The sequence below is a fragment of the Chiroxiphia lanceolata genome, chromosome 2, assembly GCF_009829145.1.
Source record: "Chiroxiphia lanceolata isolate bChiLan1 chromosome 2, bChiLan1.pri, whole genome shotgun sequence".
In the NCBI taxonomy this organism is placed as follows: Eukaryota; Metazoa; Chordata; class Aves; order Passeriformes; family Pipridae; genus Chiroxiphia; species Chiroxiphia lanceolata.
Window position 1 is genome coordinate 93324649 of NC_045638.1, and position 21067 is coordinate 93345715.

Here is a 21067-nt window from a genome sequence, read left to right on the forward strand (position 1 = left end):
GTCCTGCAGGGCAGAGCACCCCTCTGGAAAAGACAGGACAGATGCCACAGGGGCTCTGTATCTTAAGAGGGAGAGGATGGGGAAAAAACCAGTACAGGTACAGAGCAGCCCCTGCAAAGGGGTGTGAAGGAGAGGCTATCAGGGTGAATGGGGAGGGAGCAAGCAGAGGCTGTAAGGGTTGGGGTCCATGGGAGAGGAGGGAGAATAAAGGATGGCCACTAAGCCCCAGGCCACCCTGGGTGGGTGGGCTCCTGAATGCTCTATTGTCCCCCATTAGCAGCACCTTCCTGTTCCTGAGGACGATAACGATCACTTTTCCATTCTAGGAGACCTGCCAGCCTGGAGAGTGCTATTCCATAGCATGATCCCTCTTCTTTTCAATCCCACCCCATGGCAGCTTTTCCTCTCCATCTATTTTTCTACCACTGAAGGCATCTTTAATTCTTCTAGGAGTCAAAAATCACTCAAAACAACTGAGGCTTTCAAGCCAACCTCCAAACCCCTCACCCTTTTTCTCCCCAGCCAGAGGGGGCACACTGGAAGGAGGCAGCTGAGTCCTCTTTGACTAGCAAAGTAGGGCACATACCAGTCAGGGTTTTTACAGGCAGATCAAGGAAAGTCATCTGTGTATCCAGCTCCTTTCTTCCACTGACATTTTCCTGGTCAGGCTGATCTAGTCGTAACCTCCCTATCCTTAGTTACGCATTCTCCCTTCTTATATTATCTGTCTTTCACACACTGGTATTGCACTCTTCCATACAAACATCTACACAGGAACCCATACAGCATGGCCTACCCATTGTTTTCTGCCACATGTCAAAGGGATTATAAGTTACATGTTGAAGTACTGCCAAACAGTGCTACAAGCTAATAATGTGGTCTCTTGCCCCAGAGAGCAAGCAGACTGAAAGGGCAGGGAGCTCACACTGTAACACAGAAGAAGAAGGGGGATTCTACTGTTCAAAACAAACACCCAGGCAAGTGTTGCCTTTTGAGGGTTCTCAGCTATCTGGAAACAAGTCCCCGATGGATTTTGATCAGTATACACCGAGTGAGAGGTGGGAAAGCTCTTATTCTCATATTTGTTCTATTATAGTCCTAGATCCGAGTTATCTTTTCTGTGCAGCTGCCTACTAAAGAGGATTTGCCTTGAGACTTTGCTTGTTTGTGCTTTTTGAAGAAGAAGCAAAAAAATCCTTGCGAGCCCATGCTGTAGGAAACACTGCTTCACAGGAAGTGTGGAGGAGAGCCTGGACATAGAATAGTAAGATCCAAAAAAAGGGACTTTACTGCGTGACTATTTCAAGTTTCTCCTCTTCCCTTCTCTTTTTAGGTCTCTGCCAAATAAAACTGGGATTACTTTCTTCTCTTGTGTTGAAAGGCAAAGTCCTTATAAGACTCTCACATTGAAAGGATTACGCAAAATTGTATTAACCATTTGTGGCTGAGAGACTCCGATGCATGTACCATAGCTGTGAGTATCACAGAATATCCTGAGCTGGAAGGAAGCCACAAGGATCATTGAATAGGTGGATGCACGGTATTTGTACAGGTGACAAGTACAAGAAAAGCTCTGAGAAGGTTGGAAACGAGACTTCATCTTCCCTTCATAGTTCTAATCACAACAGAATATGAGGATGACCTTCTAAACTCAGGAGAAGTTCTGTTGCAGACAGGTTTTGAAGGTAATCTCTCCGATTTGTAGGCTCCAATGTGTAGATGTGACACTTAGGGACATGATTTAGTGGTAGATTTGCAGTGCTGGGTTAACAGTTGGACTCAATGACCTTAGAGGTCTTTTCTAACCTAAAAGATTCTGCAATTCTAACTTCAGTCCTTCTGAAGCTGGTACTTGTTCAGTTAGCAAGGACACAGATGCAGTCACTTGCTGCCTAATCAGTGCCCTCCCTGAGCTCAAGAAAGAGCCTGTCTTCAGAAAGACTGGGGTGAAGAGCTCCTGGAAAATAAGTTTGCTGTACTCCCTCCCCATCTTCTTGGTCGCTGGCTAACCACCCCCGCAGCATCTCTGCCTCATTTCTTTGAGATTTCCCCACCAAATGAGGAAGCTCTTAAGAGAGTTAATTAACTCAATTAAAGGATGTGCACAACACCCAAACTTCCCACACACACACACACGCACACACACACCTCCCAGACCCGCCCGTGTGACCGCGCCAGGTTCCGCGGGTCCTCTCCGGCTCCCGGCAGGTGCCCAGGGGGCGACGGGCGGTCCTCGCTGGGAGCCCGGCGGGCGAGAGCCGGGCGAGTCCGGGCGCTGTCCGCGGTCCTGAGCGCCCCGCGCCGCTCCCGGGGGCTTTCCGGGGCCATGGAGGGGCAGCGGGGGCACTCCCGGGCAACAGGGACGTGTCTGCTGCTTGGGGAAAGCTGAGTGACATGGGAAAAAAACCCAACCAACCAACCAAGAAAAAAAAAAAATCTACATTGGAATTTAACACTGAAAAACGAGTTTGCTGCTTGACTTTCTCCACCCCCTATCAGCTCTGGGGTATCAGAATCTTCCAACGCTAAAGCACAAACTTGTCGCGGCCCAATCCTCTGGTGTACTTCATGACACACTCAACCCATACTCTGAAGCATATTCCCTCAGTGGCTGGGAAATTTGCTTCAGAATATGAGTTGAGTATGAAAAAGTTCACTGGCCAGCCCTGCTGAACTTTGCAGCAGCCTGAAGAGCAAGGGGTGGGAAGTGTAGAGGTTAAGAGTTTTGGAAAAAACACTTCTGTAAGAATAGGCAGTTAACTACCCTTACAGCTTTCACCAAGCTCTCCTCCTTATGGATACTTACAATTTGAGTCCCTCCAGGACTCTCTCTGCCCTAAAATTAATACCATTTGTAAAATAAGATTCATGGCAGGAGTGGCACATTCATCACTGGCCCAAACAGGCACATGCAGCTGCTGAATGGGTGCGTGATGAGTATAAAAGGCAGGAATAGAAAATGACTCCGGGATTCCCCCAAAGAACACAGCAGGCATGCACAAGTAGAATGATTCACTGTTCATTCATTGGGACAATTAATTAGAGACAGATATCAGAGGATGATGACTTAGCTAAGCCTTAAAATGGACTTTTAAATACCTGCCTCTCGTCTCTTACCTGTAGAGCCCATGTTTCTCTAAAATGAGAAACCAAGAACAGAAGTTTTCCTTGTCAGCAATATTTATTTAGGGTGAGCTCATTACAGTGGCTTTTAGCTAAAGCTATCATTTCTCTTGCATTTAGAAATATAGCTCTCTGTCTATCTAATAGATTCCTCCTAGAGAACTTTTCACACGTGAAAATGTGTTTTTCCTCCACAAAGGTTTTTTTCTAGGTGTCTTCCTCAGAATTTCCTCCTGTTGAGGTATTAGGCTTTTAGAGACACACTGTAGCATACCAAACCACTAGCAGGAACACTCTGTTTCGTACCCTAAAGGTTATCATTTGGATAGTCCAAAACCAGCTTCCAGACCCCCAAATGCCTCCCAGCTGAACCAGTCTCGTGTATGGTCACCAGCCCCTTCTCAGCGCTGACTGGTTTTCTCCTGGTGGTTCCTAAATGTTTTGGAGCCATTTTCACTTGTAAATGAAGGAGTCCTTGAAGTCCATGGGGTTGACAATGCCTTGACGCAAGTGTGGACTAAAGATATTTGGAGAAAAATGTTTAAGAGCATGGGTTAAACATGTTCAAAAGATGTAAATTGTTCTCTGATAAAGCTCTGCTCTGGCCATCACATCAGGGTTTCATGGCACATGCACAGATATGGAAAAAAAAAAAAGCCAGGACAAGTGGGTCACTCAGCTTCAAGTGAGAGTGGAAGACAGGTGATGCAAAGACTTCTCTACAGGGGAAGTCTCCACCCTGATCCCTGCAGACCTTTGGTTGGAAAAGTTGCTAACACCCATCCAGACACAGAATGGAGGAGGAGACTCAGGTAACCTGTAAGAATGGACCCACGTCATCATCACAGAAAGGATGAAATGCCTTCCAGTGGGCTCAGAAGAAAATTCCTGGTATTTTTGTCGTATTTCTAGCAGTTTGGGATAAGAAGCAATGTTGTAAAGGTTATTCGGAGGCTGAGTTCAGACTCCAGATAACCCAAAGCCAAAGTGTCAGCAAGCTAAAAAAGCACTAGACAGGTTTTGCAGCCAGGCACTGACACCACGGGCTGCCTTGTCTCACAGTAACCCCCCGGCACAGGACAAAACACTCCCTGAAATGCCATAAGCAGCTTATTGTAGATGGCTGTATGTCAGGAACCCTCGGCCAAAATAAACCCCCAGGCTTACTTCAATGCATCTTTCTGAAGAAAAGAATTTATATAAATACTCTTTTGCGAAAGGAAAATATTCTTGTGTGCCTGTGCAATATTTCACTATGATTTCTCAAAGAAAAGCTTACCTTCGCTCTGAAGCATAGGAAGTAGAACATTAGCCTGAATAACAGTCATACCTGCTTTTTGCTGTTCTTGTCACTTGCAACAGGAATCTCCAGGTGATATCTGGGAGCCAGGCTACAACCAGCACTTACCCGAAGAAAAATTAAAATGGAATCTATATAATAAAAGTAAGATTTTAGCTCTTTAAAAATATTTTCATTAATAAGAGTCCTCTGTACATTAAAACCAGCTCTTTAAATGTTTGTTTACATCATTAATAGAGCAGTTACACTTTGTTTTCTCAGTGCTTGAGTTCTCTGCTCACTATATACTGTGAGAATGAAGATTTGGTTAAAGTCTAGGTAGTCTGCCAGCACTCTGGCATGTCTGGATTCTCAAGAATTCATTGCTACGGAAATAAAAAGGAAATTAAACCACTGGAAGAATTAAAAAAGTATGTTAGGTTGCTATGGAGCCCGATTAAATTGGAGGTAAGGTTTAACTTGCCACTTAATTCACCTCACTTGGCGGTAAGATTTAACTTGGCGCTTAATTCACATCATTCTGCAGTGAATATGAAAGGAGATTGAAGGGTCCCATGCTGCTGCTCAGTTCTCAGCAGCATCCTAAGTCCTCTCTAAAATGGCAGAAATCCTCTCCTCAAGATGCAGAATGGGCACTGCCACCTCCCAGGCAGCTCTGGTCACATCAACCTTAAACATCTTTCTGCAGTTTCTCAGTCCTGTGATATCATTTTCAAAAGTAGTATCACTCAATGGGTATAAAATTCAGTCACTTAGGTCAGACTGTTTCAAACAGTTTCATGAGCCAGTGCTATTACACTGCAGCCTATTTGTGATATATTACAATGCAATATATATAGCAAAGAACCTCCTCCTCTGATATGGTCCCTCTTACAAATTAAATATTGTTTGCAATCTATCAAGCATGCATGAAACAGCCTGAAGAACAGTCACCACCAAGAAACCAGGTTTAAATTGTTTTTTCTGCAGTTTTTCTCTTATTCAAGTATAGACCCATATAATGCATTGTAACAGACTGGGAGTCTGGGATCTGGACATTTTGGCAGTAGTGGACATAAACTCTCTGACGATGATCTGGTATTATAATACAGCAAGTGAGTCAAATGATCCCTAAGATGAAATAGAGACCCTTTTACTACTCATCTATTCCTTATTAGTAGTAAGTAAAATCAGTAATCAGACAGTAAACATCTTCAAAGTAAAAGCTGCTGTTGTGGAATTAAAAGTCATAACTTCACAAGCAGTTTTACAGTTAAAGGCAAGACACTTCTGTCAAATATCACATTGCTAGTTTAAGAACTCTTATTTATAAAAGAAATTTTTTAACTAAATGCATGTTTTTGCCCAGCACTTCAAGGAAAACAAACACTCAAGTTCTGGTCAACTAAACCCCCTAACCATAGTTGCAATTATGCCCATACAGCAATCTTTTATTTCTAACCAGACAACAAAAATCTGGCTGAGAATTCTGAAGGCTGCAGTTCACACCATAAAATCTGAGGAGAGCCACGTGTAACACACAGTAACAGAAGAGCACATTTACCACCCTGATTTTATATTCGAATTGAGTATTGCAAGTTACAAATTATACATGTACAACATCATTAATGTGGGCATGACACAACCCCCTGCAAGTTCCGCTGGCATACTGCTGCAGCTTTAAGTCAGACCTGCCTGTAAGAAGATGGTACACCTCTACATCAAAACTGTGGTTACCCCCTTCATCTGTGTGGTTTTTTAAACACCTGCATCTTTCCATTTGACATCTGAAATGTCCCAGTACCATCCAGTCCCCCTTTCCCTTCTCACCCCATCAATAGGCAGGGCTTCCAAAATATCTATTCCTGGTCCTGCCAGCAAGTCTCCGTTACCAAAGTGTGCTGCTTCCCCTCTTCAGGGCTAATTTCTTTGGTCCAGGAAATGGTAGTAAATAGGAATCCTCCATCTATCAGAGAAGTGCTGCAAGGAAGGAGGCTAACCAGCAATTTAAGGCATGTACATCCTTAGCTGGAACATTACTTCACATTCAAATTTTCCTCTGCTCCAAAATAGACATTGTTTTTTTTACGAGTAGCATTTCTCTGGAGTAAGTCCATGAATTTGCTGCCAGAGGCAGAGGCCCATCTGCACGTGTTTCTCCCAGTGATCAAACAGGGCTGAGGAAACATAGTCCAGTACAGCTGGGCAGCAGGACAGCCGTAACACAGGAGCCCATGTCACTCATGTCTGCCAGGCTGTTTGCACATCCCTCACAGCATTTGACAAACTCCCACTGGTGTCACAGGGACTTTGGGCAGTGGGATCAATGGCAGGCTCTTATCCCAAAAATAACTTATTTTCTCACAGTCTTACGAAAAGCTGCCCAGGAGGAGAAAGTGGAAGGGAACTCATGAGATTTAGAGAGCTACATCAGGCCTGGCAATTAGTCAAGGCTAGGCAACATGTGGGGAGCCCCACAAGATCAGCAAAACAGACAGGTAGGTGGCTGTGATTACTAACAGATACAATGGGAAGAGCAGAAACATGGAGCTCTTTACTTTGGTTATGTTGCAAATTTTTGCTGCAGGGATATTTGTCACTGCAGAGTTTTAGATGTGGGGGTGCAGGGGAAAGCACTGAGGAACTGCTGTTAGGCACTGACAGAGTATAAGCTTTCTTTGCTGTCTCTACTCTATATTTGCAGAACAAATAAATGCTCCTAAAATAACCTGCATCCAGTACCTTTGTGGACTTTGTGCTGACGCTGGTTTTAAACCACCTGCAGGTTTCGAAGTGCCCACAACCACCTCTTACCCTTCACTATGCAAGAACAAAGAAAATCTGTCACCACTATGCAACTGTGTGGTAGTAAAATTGAAGATGATGAGTTACTCTGTCCATCCACACTGTAACTATTTGCCCTTAGAATTCAGACAAGATGTTTGTCTAATACTGCCAAGTGCAAAATACCACATCTGGAAACAAGGAGCACAGATGTTGTCGATATCAGAAGGGAGAGGCTGCCTCAAAAACAACAGATGGACTTCGAAATCACCATGAATATCTGACTTTGGCATGCCACAATGCTGTAGTAAAAATGGCAGGCAGAGTTTGTGAACACAAACATCAAGAGGTTGAAAAGCAATCTTAGCACTGTTCTTTGTCTGTGGTATGTGCAGCACCAGGCTTGCAACTGGTCCTGAGACATAGAAACCACAAAGTCCCAGAAGAAAATGTTTCCAGTCTCTGAATCCAATACATACAATATAAAGCTTCAAGTGCCCATTTTCTGCAGTTCATCCAAGAATTGAAGAGATTAGTAGATAGCATGACAGATAACGATGCAGCAATCCACAGGCCAAAGATGAAGCGCAAAGGCCAACGTGGAAATGCAAAGGCATTTCTCACTAACGACCACAATCAAATATTAGAACAGGTTCTCCAAGTACACAATGAATTGCCACTATCTTTAGGGCAAGCCTGAATAACTTTCCAGGAGGCACACTCAGATATAGCTTTCAGAATAAGTTTTTCAGATAAGCAAGAGAGAAACAGCGGAGAAGGGAAGTATTGCAGGTGGACAGTCAATTCTGAAGCAAGAAGGGTACCCAGGAAGGGACCAGCTTGTGGGTGTAATTCACATGCTACTTATTTGAAACACTCAGAAGGCCTGCCTTGCTGTATGGGGACAGTGAATCATAAATGTCACACTTCAACCATTCTCTTGCAAGGGTGACCATTTGCCCTTTGCTTGAGGTGCAGTCAAACCTTGGGAGTCTTCTGAAGTGTGCAGGAGTTTCTCAGTGACCAAAGGTTATTGCCACAGATTAGAGCAGCCAGCTTCCTTGCCCTGTCTTGGCCAGACTTCTCCCAGAGTTTGCACTTCTCCATTTTCCAAGCAGTGGGGGTGGCATGGATTATCCCTAACGTACTTACCAGTGACAAAAACTCAGCACAGCATTTTGCAGCACAGCCTAGGCAACTAGTTCCTGATGATTTACTAAATCACCTACCCAAAAGTCAGTGGGATAACACTACTAATGTATAGGTGTCCTTAACGTACATGCAAACTACCACTTCAGGCTCAAGTAGCCACTTTGCACATAGTTTTTGGCAAGACTCACTTTTTCCAGCAGTATGACTCAACTCTTTCCTACTAGGAAAATTACTAAGGTTTGGCAGGTTAAGTACTCCCTTAGCAGGGCAGTCTTGCCTATAGGATATTGAACTACTCTTTTTCTCGTTGAGATGAAGCAGAACAAATGGCAGCACTGCTACTGCAGCAAAACACGACTGCTATGTTTAACATCCACACTCAAGTAGTATGTGCTGGATAAATAAAAGTGATATTTTATTACTGAAAATAGCAACTTCATGTATTTAGTGTATTAGTGAACTAAGTATACTAATAAGTAGCAAGAAACATTTAAAATAAACAGGAATTAATGTAATTTTTTCCCCCTCTCATAGGACCAACTACTCTGTCTGTGTAAGATCATTTTGAATACTGTGATTTCAAAAGTATTAAATATTCCATATTCTGTCATGCAAGGAAGGAGGAAAACAAGTACACCCGACAGATTAATGGTAATGATTTAGAATACCATTTATCTAATGTCTCTCACACCCCATGACAAAACTGAGTTTATCTTGCACAGCATGGAAGTGGCAGAACTCCAGCACTTACAACAGAACAGGATGCTTATAATTGTATTTTCACTAGCAGTACAACAGCAATAGAACAAAAATATCTTTCTGCAGTTCCTCTCAATATTTACCATTATATAAGCTCCACGTGGAACTTCCAGAGTGCTCTAGCACCACTTGCCTAAGCATGGCTATTTAGATGTTTCGGTATCTGATCCTGCAAAGCTAAGTTTGGTATTCTAGAAACTTAAGAATGGTACTCAAAATAACTGTGAAGCTTTTATGATGTGATAAACGGGAGTTGAGGTAAGTGAGTTTCAGGTGACAAGCAGATGGTTTATGTTGCCCAGCTGCATTATCAGTTCTGCATTGAAGTTCAGAGGTAAGCAATTAGATATTGAAAAGGGACTACACAAGCAGCATGACTATTTCCACGGGATCACCCAGCATCTGCTAATCTCCACAGAAGTTTCCACTGCAAGTGTTACAAGGTCCTGGAGATTGGAATTTCTCCAGCATTACTTAACTGAGAGGCTAGAGTTTGAGTTCTGGAGGGGATGGAAGCAAGCGCACTTTTTACAGAGCGTTTATACTAGAGCAGGAGGAGCAGCAAGTAGACTGCAACACAATACTAACTTTTATAAAACTTTGACCTGCTCAACTCCCATTGATCAGTGGTTAGTAGCAGCATCCTCTTTTAGGACAGAGTGAAAACTAAGATCTTCAACCTGTAAATAACTTGATGAAAAACTGCTGACTTTGTTTCTCATATCCTTGGCTCATGAGTTGAGATATGCAGCAGCATATAAAATGGAGTGCATCACAGAAGAGACTGGCAGGCTCTAGTTCAGAGCAGACACTACCTAACAGGTCTAGGTCTGTGCCTCAGCATGTTTTAAAGTCAACTTGAAACCAGATGATGGTCAGAGAGGGAAAAATGGCTCTCTAGAAACTGTCAGTATAATCTAAGTGAGAGATTAATCACATCTCCTTAACTGACTAATCTTCAGGAAGCTGAGGCAGATGTGTACATCCATGAATAAAAAGAGTACCTTGAATAACATCTAAAGCAAGCACTACTGTGTATCCCACACTCTTACTGCCCCTGCAAGTGCACCTACCTGCACACACATTGACCAATAAGCTCTACAAATACTTTGTCAGCAATATTTAGACACAAAAATTGCTCAAGGCAAGCAATGTTTAGCATAAGTTTATTTGCACAAGAATTTCAGCATCATTTAAGTCCAAAACCCAATTTCTAAGAGTGACAAGTGAACACAGTGCAGAACAGTAGACAAAGTTACTGTGAGCAGTCTCACATTTGGGCTCATCCAAGTATTTGTCATACCTTGTTTTGCCAGCTTGAAAAAAAAAAAAAAAAAGGTACTCACTTCTTCCAAAGAGATATGAGACAGATTTTCCAAAAGCTGACTTCTTTTAATAATATTAAAAAATAACATAAGAAAAAACAAAGGACAAAGGCCTTCTAAATTTCAACAGAAAGTGCATTTTTAGTTGGAGAGACAAGCCCAATCCAGACACTTCAGTGAGTGGTTGCCTCTTCCAATACAAGTGAGAAAAAACAGAGTGCTCCAACCATTCCAAGGCTTCTACAGCTATAGCCCAGCATCCCACCTTATCTCTAGTTTCACTGACATTAAAGAACATATATGAAGTACATTTAACCATGTTGAGTAAGACTTAGATGCAAAGGCTAGAAGTTTTACTAGGCATTTGGCTCTCCCAATGCCCAAATCAGACCAGGCTGCCAGTGACCGTAGTCAACTTACTGCTTATTTCTGTGCCAAACAGTTATGGCACCCTGACTAAGTTGAGCGAGAGGGATAGGAAACAAGTACCATCAGTACACTGACAGCTTAAAATTAATGCAATTTGCCCAGGTTCTCTTCTAAGAGGCCTTTTTCCAACTATTCATATAGTAATAAACAGAGATCACTACCTACATCAATGGTTATTCTAGCAATCAGAAATCCACAAAGCCTAGGCACAAAAAATACCAAATGCTTAACCTCAGAACTCAAGTCCAAAATATGTGTTTTCAGTTTCAATGAAAACTTCAGGTATTTGGACGAGATTTAAATACTACCTACTGCTTTGTAGAAGAGATGATTAATGTTAAAGCACAAGGATCTTTTGAAAAATGGTTATTCAGAAGCAAGCAGTAGTCTTCAACCTCCAGCTTAGTGATTGATTGAACTAGTTGACTACAAACACAGGAACAACTAAATCTTGAGCTTAGGGAGCATGAAGTATGCTTTACCTTACAAATTGTCAGTGACCATGGAGCAGCACAGGGATCTTACTAAAGTGACTAAGACCCAGTCTTAGTCACTAGGTCTCCTTGATAGCATCTCTATAAAAGTCTATCTTATGATGAGGAAGTCACACCAAAAAACTGCAAGTCAAAGGAAACTTGGCAACAAGTGTTGACAATAGATGCTTAAACCTCAAACTGGCTTTGTCCAGCAGTGCTTATAAGCTATGCAAAGAAAAACAGCTATTTTATACCACAGGCTAGTTTAGAAGCCTGGTCCTGAGGAATGATGCACTGATACAAGACTTGCAGTCCAGTGTTACTGCAGCTTTGTTTTAATGCCAGTGCCCAGAAGGAATGTATCAAGGTAATAGTCTGAAGTATAGTAGTCGTTCTCTAACCTCCACTTGATGCACAAGGGGGCAAAAGAGCTTAGAACAGGTTTGCAGAGGTGTCATTAAGTGCTGAAGGGTGACTGAATCAAGCAGGCAGCCTAGACTGTCGTGACTGAGGTCATCATTTACCTAGTGCTCATTGTCAAGTTACCCTTGCTACAGGGGTCACCATAAACCTGAACCCAAACCAGCTAATGCACAGCAAACTAAGCCACTGCCACATCAAGCCACTAGGACAACCTGAAACAGAAAGGGGTAGACTGCTTGCAACACAGCGATGAAGAGTTATCGAGTACACCAGCACTGCCTGCCAAACTAGGATTATTCTGAAGGCAAGGAGACAGTGTTCCAGCAATCCTTTGTACTCAGGGGGCAATACAATAGGTAGTGTGCAGGTTCAGGATTCAATTTAACTATCCAAGAGCTTAACAGCTAACAGCCAGGCATCAGGATTTCTAATGTGCCAGAGCATTTTAAGAAACAGACAGGGAACACGGCAGTCCCGCAAAGCTTAAGCCCGGGCAGTCAGCTGTTCAGAGAGCAGCCACTCAATGTGAAGCTTCCTTAGAGGTCCCAGCATCAAGTTACATCACCAAAAGCACAGTGGCAGGAAGCTTAACTTCTCCATAGCTCTATCTCACTAGGAATCCATTACAGCTTTTTTCATAGCATTTCCTTTTCTAGGAGATGTACCTGGCCTGATATTCAGCAGCCAAGGCCTTCAAAGAAGACCAGTAAAACGTAAGTCTGTGTTTCCAGCCTGGGAGGACTCCTCCTGAGCATCTCACCACTTCTTCCACATGAGCTAATGCACAGAAACAGTTTCTAAAGATCAGCCAGGAGATCACACAAGATAGATACCTGAGCCTAAGTTATCAGATATGCAAATCAAACACCTCTCTAGGCAATGATTTACTTCTGCAATGGTTGTAGAATAAGTTGGCTTTAAAAACATCTACACAAGAGACGGCAGCGATTACAAACTCTTAAATCTTCTTTCTAGTGACACTCTATACTAGACCAAGCATTGCTTTGCATGCAGAAGTTATTCTTGCTAGGATTGCATTCCAGCAGTAAGCTTGCACCAAGTTTAACACACATGACAACACTGGCATCATGTTAGTTTTTAAAAAGTCAAAGTCTTGGGTGAGAGATATCTTGTCTGCAAGCTACACCAAGTCGAAGCCTGGGTTTGCTTTCAAGTTTAGCTACTTTGGCTGACGAATGGGGAAACCTTTAATGAAAAAAAAACCCACAACATATTTCACCAAATTATTTGTATATTTGTTACTGAAGTTGCTTACAAAACCGTTCAAAAAATTAAGCTAAAGCCTGCTTGGTTACATATAGTCTGCTTTGTAGATTGCACCCCTCCCTGCCTTCCTAAGCTAAGTGAAAGTCTGAACACAAGAGTAGCCTCGCTGCTCTATTGAGGCAGTGTTTATGAAGTAGTTATGAAAAGTGAGAGAACTTGCAATGTAACTAGAATCTTTTGGTCCTATGATGAACCAGCAGTTTTTACAGCCATTTAAGTGATGCACTGCTGACGTTTCCACCTTGAACAGTAATCCAACATTGGTGCTGCTTTCTGCTTTACTTTTTAAGCTTAAATAATTTGTTTCATCAGGCACTTTGGTCTCACAAGCTTGCAGAAACAGCTAGAGGTAATAAAGATTCAGCAAGCAAGCATTCTTGAACATTGCAGCAGTAAATAGCTCTAAGATTTGCCTTTCTAGTCTACCTATCTGGTTAAGCAAAAGAAATTCAAAATCATTTGCTATATGAATTTTACTATTGCAATTCAGTGAAAATCATCCAGTTAACATATCACTTTCTAACATCACTATATAAATAACTGGGGAACTTTTAGGCTTCTTTATAAAGCACAGGAGTCTCAAAGCAGCAAGTTCAGCACATACCCTTCAGGAAGGTCAACCCCCTATCTCTCCAAGGGAGTGCATACTCTTCCAGAGGCTACTTTGAAAACAGGCCCAGACTTTCAACACATACAGCTTCTGTGGTGAGCTCTGCTTAGGGTTTATTTATCCCTTCAAGTGAGGTTTAAGACCAGCAAAAAGGAAAAATTTTACTCTAACTGCTCAAAATACCATCTCATGCAGTGACCAGGTGATAGTGATAAACTTTAAGTGGTGACAGAAAGACAAGCCTTCAGGACCTGCCTGAAGTTGTACAGTAAGAAATTCATTTTAGGAGGCACTTTTGGAATTCATACTGTGGCAGGAATGCACATAACCCTGCAGCTCACAATGTTTTGGGCTTGGGGTGGTTTTTTGCTGGGTTTTGGTTTGGTTGGTTTTTTTGAGGTTTGGGGGTTTTTTGGTTTTGTTTGTTTGTTCGTTTTTGGTTTGGAGTTTGGTTGGGTTTTTTTGTTTGTTTGTGTTTTGTTTTGTTTTTTGCTGTGGACCTGTGAAGAAGAAAATTGGGCCAAACTCAGTATAAGAGCAGTGTTACTTTCCAACTGTGCTAAAAACTGTTTTGAAGGATACAGTCAGAAAGGCTTCAGCTTGATCCTGGACTCAAGAGTACTTTTCCATCATAAATATTCAAACTGTGGTTTCAATTCTATTTAAAGCTTCAATTCATAATTTCAAGGACTTTTTGCATTGCCAAGTTTTAGATTGTATTTTGGTGCATGTTTAGAGATGCCACCTCCCAGATTTTGGTACTCAAGAAAAACTTAGCCAGCATATGCTTTAGAGATAGACTTAGGAATCCATCTTCAACTTCCAAGAAATTAATCCTGAGGTGGGACCACATATCTGTAGGTACTACAGGAAACAACATTTAGGCCCTCTACAAGACAGACAGTACCCATATCGTTACCACCTCTACACAGCCAGAAAGTGAAAGCAACCCAAGCATGACATGCACCCATTCTTTTAGTTTAGTCTATTAGTTCAATAGAAGTTTGGCCAGAACTTCAACTGAGGAAGAATAACTAGGTTATGCAATAGAAAGCAGAGTTTTGCTGCTACTCCAGGTGCAGCTTCCACACAAGGTATTTTACAATCTATTAACTAATCCAGTTTTGGATACTCCACTTAAATCACATCTGAATAGCCACTTCCAGAACTAGTACAGTTTCTTAACAATTCCTCTTAACATTTGACTGCTGGTTCTCTTCTCCCAATGAAGAGATAATAAGGCTTCTTGGCATTTGTAGAGATACACTGAAAGGTTCATAGCAGGTCATTTGGTTGCATAATCCCACTGCACACCAGAAATGGACAGTTCAATGCAGTCATGCTTCCATTAGAAAACATCCAACTGGCAGTTATTACTTATCTATATATACAGACTCAGCATCTTGGCATTCAGTAGCCTCCATTCAGGAACACTCGAGTGAAGCCATCAATTGCAAGGCAACCAAGTGGGGTAGGACTGGCTGTACAGCACAGGAGCACTTGCGAGATAGTAGTTGCTGAAGTTTACATCACTAACATAAGGTGCTGGCTGGTAGTAACAGGTAACATTAGTGGCATTAGGGATGACATTTTGTTCTGCCAGCACTTTGAGTGCCAGCAGAGAAATCAAATTGAGAGTCTGCCTTCGCTCATGTCCCATGAGACAGACTGTGCTCTCATTCACCACCCTGCGCAGAATCATGAGGTAGTCGTATTTGCTCCTCTCTTCCTTGGAGAAGTGGTTCTGGAGGTAGGTCTCTAGCTTGCGCTGCTGGTCCAGGATGTCTGGGAAGTCTATGAAGAATCGGGAGCACATGTAGCGCTCTAAGGTTTTGATCTCATCCTTATCCATGGGCTTGAAGTCTCGTACTAGGAGGTTACTGTACTTCAGAAGCCCGCCACCTCGGATCTCTTCAGGATTTTTGGTAGCTATCAGTTTGTTCTGGAGGTGGTCAAAAGCTGCTTCAAAGTCTCCATACATGCTCTCCCCGATCACAGTTGGATGGAAGTGCTCTGACATGGGGGTTTCTGAGTAGTCGTAGTAAAAGAGCAGGGAGTCCAGTATGATTTGGAATGAGTCCACACTGAACTCAAACTGCCGTCGTATACAGTCTACAAACTTCAGCTCCACATTTCTGCCATGCTTGTTGGAAAGTGATATCAAGCTCCAGCGGTCAGTCCCTGTGTACACTTTCACTAGCTTTTGGATGTAGGCTTCCTTCAGTGTTACAGGACTGATTTTTAGCTTGCTTACTCCTTCCGGCAAGAAATTCAAGAGGGATCGCAAGACCACATCTCGAACTAACTGAAACTCTGCCTCACTCGGAAGAGAAACTTGAAAAATGAGATCCAGGTCTTTGCATCCCAGCCCATTATCCTTGACCAGGACATGACCAGCTGCAGAGCCATTCAGACGGGCATCACGTACCACAATGCCTGCCTCACTCAGCCTACTCCGAACTGTCTGAACAATGTCCTTCAGAGTTATCTTCAGTGTTGGGAAGTTACCTCGTCCATGGATTGGAACCACCTCCGTAAGAACCTCATGCAGACGGCTCACCTGCTCCCAGTTCAGTACACTGCATGACATGCAGTCTGCTGTGTTACTTCCTTTGCCTGCCATCTTAAGGCTTTTCTTCTCCAAAGAAACTGTAGGGAGGTAAAATATAAAAAGGAAAAGACAAGTCAGACTTTCTGTTTATGCTTCCTAGGCACATTCCTAGGTTCTGTTTTTCTGTCTATTCACACAGACAAATTAGAAGGAAGTAGTTCTGTGTACTAATGATTATCAGCAAGCCTTCCACCTGACATGATACATAGCTTCTCTATTGGTGCAAGCAGAAGAAAAATTTAATTGTCATTGTCTTTGGTTTTTGGCAAGTTAGAGTTACTTCAGAAAAGCACTTTATATGAAATGGAAACTATCAACAAAGATAACACAAAAGCTTTGCCCAAGTTTAAAGTCATCTGCAGCACCAGCCGAAGCCAGATGAGCTGCAAAGCATTTTTGAAAGTAAAGCTTTGAAGTTGTTTCATCATACATATAAAGCTCAAACTGCTCCCTCCAACTAACACAACAGTAGAAGACACTCAGGTGTTAGTTTCGGGGCTTAGACATCTAGTCCACCGAAAGCACTTAAATTATGCCAGAAATAGAAGATTTCTTCCTTTTCATAAAAGACTTTTCTTTCCGTACCATCCAGCATCCATCCCTTACAGAATAAAGGTCAAGTACATCTTGCTCCTGAAAAAAGCTGCAGCACTTCAGCATCCTGAACAGAACTTCAGCTGCAAAGTCAGGTAACAACATTCAACTTGGACTCTAGTCTTTGTAAGCAACTCTTTACTCTTCTTCAGAGACACTGCCTAACCAAACCACCTCTGTGGAAATATCCATACCTGCCCCAACTTTTGCTCATTTGTGAAGGGCAAACAAGTTTTTAAGAGCCGGCATTATATTCAGATGATGTCTATCAAGTTAGTGTTACTCTTTTAACAATGAGAATCTCACTAACCAGACTTGATCACAGCCTTATGTGAACATTTTAAGCACAAGAGAGTGACCTGCTCAGATGTGGCAAGATTCCTCAAGTTGCTTGTCTTTTACATGTAAGCATGTAGATACCTACATATGTTCTAAAGTCATGCAACTCCAACTGGTATTAATACTCTTTTTTTAAGTGTTCCAGGTTTCTACTGTAGCCAGGTGCTTCCTGACAGCTAAAGACTAATTGAAGCCTCACCTTCTTCTGCCCCAAGTACTTGTGAAGACTGCAGCTGCCAAGGTCAGACTAAACAAACTTAAGCAAATTAACTCTTGCCTACCAAGAATATTTTAAAACCCAACCATACAGTTTCCTAACATGCAACAACACAGAACATTTTTAAATCAAGTATCAAAGAATAGCTATTGTCATCTCATGCCCCTCCTCTTCCAGTTTTTAATTTTTGAGCAGCTCATTTGACCTGTCACCACCTCTGCAGGAGAGTCACATCCTAGATCAAATACACAGTAAGGTTAAAATGCTCCTGGGGAACTTTCTTCTGTCCTTGAGTATGAGCTGCTGCATCACGAACTGTGCTGCTTTGGGTTTCATCAGCACCAGCAGGCACAACACAAAAACACTGACTCACAAGATGATTAAACTAGGATAAATCAAGAGGTTCTCCAAGCTCAATCCTTAATGCTCCAACACAGCATAAACCCAAAGGCATCAAGCCTGCCAGAAGTTTCTCAGACACTTCAAGTGCATTAAAGTATATTTCCATTGTGAACTCCCTGTATTTCCATTATATTCTTCAGATCACTAAAGAACACAAAAGTCTTCTAACTAAAGCTGCAAGTGCTTCCAGCTACTACCTCTGAAAATGTTCCCTCTCCTTTTTCCTGTTTGTAGCCCTCTCCGTGGCTTAGGCAACACACACAGATCACCCAGTAACCAGAAAGGACTTGGACCAGTGCTTCCCACCCACACACAGTTAGTTCTGCTTGGTGATCCTCACCTAGGAGAATAACGCACATTGCTGCCCTTGGGGAAGGAAGACAAAGTTCTTTCATTTCCAGTTCAGCAGAGAATTTAATTCTCAAGCAGCCAACCTCCAAAGCCTTCCATTCCCAAATCACTCGCATTTGCCTACTCAGCAAGGTTTACATTAGTGACAACAGTATCTTAGTGACTTCAGTGTATTTGGGATGTTAGTAGTTTACATACTTCTTGTTTCACCACCGACCATTCCCAGCACAAGAAAATCTGACGCCTAAAGATACTCATTCCCAGGGAATGAAACCGCTATGGAAGGAAGAGACACTAAGTATCTTTACCAGTAAGCGTAAAGAGTATTAATCAGAGGCAGAAGGAGCAAAGACAACACACCTTCGCCTTTGTCACGATGAGGTGCGTTATTCTGCAGCAGCAATTTGCCACTATAAGACATAACTTGACACAACACCCAAAAAACTGCAGGCGCCCATCCCCTCAGGGTCACAGGTCCCCCTCGGACCCCAGTGGCGCTGAGGGCGGGGAGGTCCGGTTCCCTCCGTGGGACGTTCACCCCTTCACCGGGATTCAACGGAACCCGCGTTCTGCCGTTTTAAATATCAACAACCATTACAAAAGCGTTACCGAGCGCTCGCTCCCAAGGGAGCTTGCACGAAAGTGCCCGTAACCCCGCCCGCTCTGCCCCGGAATGGAGCCCGGAGCCCCGCTCACCTCAGCCGCGCCGCGCACCCCGAGCGACCGCGCCAGCCCCGCCACTGACCGCGCCCGCCCTTTATGGCCCTTTATGGCCGCCCCGCCCCGGCCCGCCCCGCTCGGCCCGGCCCGCCCCGCTCGGCCCGGCCCGCCCGCCGCAGCGGGGGCGGCTCTGGCCGCCGGTCCGGCCGCCGGGCGCTCGGCCCGGGGAGCCCCGCGGCGGTCGGGATGGGGAGAGGACGGGGGGGGGTCGCCCGCGCCCTGGAACCCTCAGCCCCCACCTCGGGGACTCGCCCCTCAGCCTCCCCACACAGGGGGAAACTTTTCAAGGGCCCCTCAGTTCAGGAGGGACATTGGGGTGCTGGAGGGAGTCCAAAGAAGCGCAGTGCAGCTGGTGAAGGGTCTGGAGCACAAATCCTATAAGGACCGGCTGAGAGTTGGGGTTGTTTAGCCTGGAGAAGGGGAAGCTCTCTACTACTACCTGAAAGGAGGTTGTAGCCAGGTGGGGGCGGCCTCTTCTCCCAGGCAAGAGTCTTACGGTGAGCAAGGGGAAGTTTAGGTTGGACATGAGGAAGAATTTCCTCACAGAAAGGGTGATTAGACATTGGAATGGGCTGATCAGAGAGAAGGCAGAGTCACTGTCCCTGGAGGTGTTTGAGGAAAGACCAGATGTGGCACTTTAGTGCCGTGGTCTAGTTGACATGGTGGTGCTCATTCATAGAGTTGGCATCGATGATCTCAGAGGTCTTTTCCAACCTAATTGATTCTGTGATTCTGAGATTCAGTGGACTGTGATGAAGAGCTGACTGAAACACAGCATGGCTTCCCAAAGGCACCCCATCCCAAACAGAACAACTGTCAGCATAGGTCCCAAACATCCAAGCTCTGCCAAACAGTTTGCTGTGGTGCCCCACCAGAAACAGCCAAACTAGGAGTTCATACAGAACCTACAAGGATGTGCTTGCAAGGACATGACACAGTGTGCTACTGGAAATCACAGCTGATGAGCTGTGGGAGGTTCTGGAGATATGGAGGAGGAGGATGAAACAATGGACAGAAGCAGCTTGGAGATGAGGCATCATAAAAATCGGCTGGTGTTCAACAGCGCAGGGTGCAAGATTGTGCATTCTGGGGGCAAAAGTTACGATTTCTACTGAGAACACAACATTTCAGCAACGCAGAGGAGAAAGGACACAAGGTATTTGCCTTTTGTAGGATAATCAAGACTTGCTGGGGGGCGGGGGGAAGCAAAACTTAACCTAAGACAGCCAGCTGACATAATTCTAGTAGAGTTTTAAAAAGTACTTACAAAGCAATGGTAAAACCACCCCCCTACCACCAAATCTGTTACACTGTTTGGTCATACACAGTCAAGAAAAATGAGTTAAAACCTGCACACACACAGAGAAAAGCTGACCTTGTAAGGGAAAACTGAAAAGTTTTTCTTTGCCTAGCAAACAAAACAGATTTGCCTTGCTGCACCAATAAAGCCAAAGCTGAGCAGAAATATAGGGGTGGGTTAGTTAATTTAATTATTTATTTTTCTGCAATAGCCAACCATTGGGATAAATAACAGGAAAGAAAAGGAACTATTTAACTTGAAGTATAACATTGACACAAGAATCAAGGCAAGTTATAATCTTTTTTGTCAGATGAGATAATCATTAATTCAGAGCATCACAGGAAGGAGGGAGTGGAATAAAACTAGTTTCAAGAACAGAACTAGAAAAGAAAATATGTAATACGAGTGTCTGTGATAGTACAGAGCTGGATATGAGGATCCAGATCTCTCTCAATATTTTTTTTCCCTGTGTTTCTAAAATTAGACAGAGAAGTAGGGAACTCAAAGAGAAGTAGTACCAGAAATGAGAGGCATAACCGCCAGTAAGGAAGTGTCTCACTTGGAGGTTAAAACAGTGAATAATCTCACCTTTTAAGAATATTTTTTCAGCAATATTTCTGCATCAAATATTGTTGTCTTATGACAATAACTGATGACTTTGAACAGTATATTTTCTGTTGCCCCACAGGCAAACAGCAATTAAATTCCTTTTTGAAAAAGAGTAATTAGATGCCAATAGATACCAAAGATAAATTAGATACCAATTAGATACCAAAGATAAACTGCAGCACATACCGCTATTACAGATGTTAAAGTGTTAATCAAAGGTTCATACTTTACATTATTTGTTCATAACTTTTTGTTTCACAAAAAGAAGTTTGTAAAC

The 21067-nt window shown here is 43.2% G+C and overlaps 1 protein-coding gene across 5 annotated transcripts; it reads right to left on the bottom strand.

Annotated features, from left to right (window-relative positions):
- Positions 1-14113: 14113 nt before the first annotated feature.
- Positions 14114-19341, bottom strand: TENT5C (terminal nucleotidyltransferase 5C). Of its 5 annotated transcripts, none has more exons than XM_032679315.1 (2): positions 19321-19341; positions 14114-16296 (listed from the first exon to the last, which is right to left on the bottom strand). In XM_032679315.1, the coding sequence occupies exon 2, from the start codon at positions 16268-16270 to the stop codon at positions 15095-15097; it is 1176 nt and encodes a 391-aa protein (XP_032535206.1). In that variant the 5' UTR covers positions 16271-16296; positions 19321-19341; the 3' UTR covers positions 14114-15094. The 5 variants fall into 5 exon arrangements, with proteins under 5 accessions (XP_032535206.1, XP_032535204.1, XP_032535202.1 ...); XM_032679313.1 differs by lacking the exon at positions 19321-19341 and adding an exon at positions 18858-18890; XM_032679311.1 differs by lacking the exon at positions 19321-19341 and adding an exon at positions 18522-18701.
- Positions 19342-21067: the final 1726 nt, after the last annotated feature.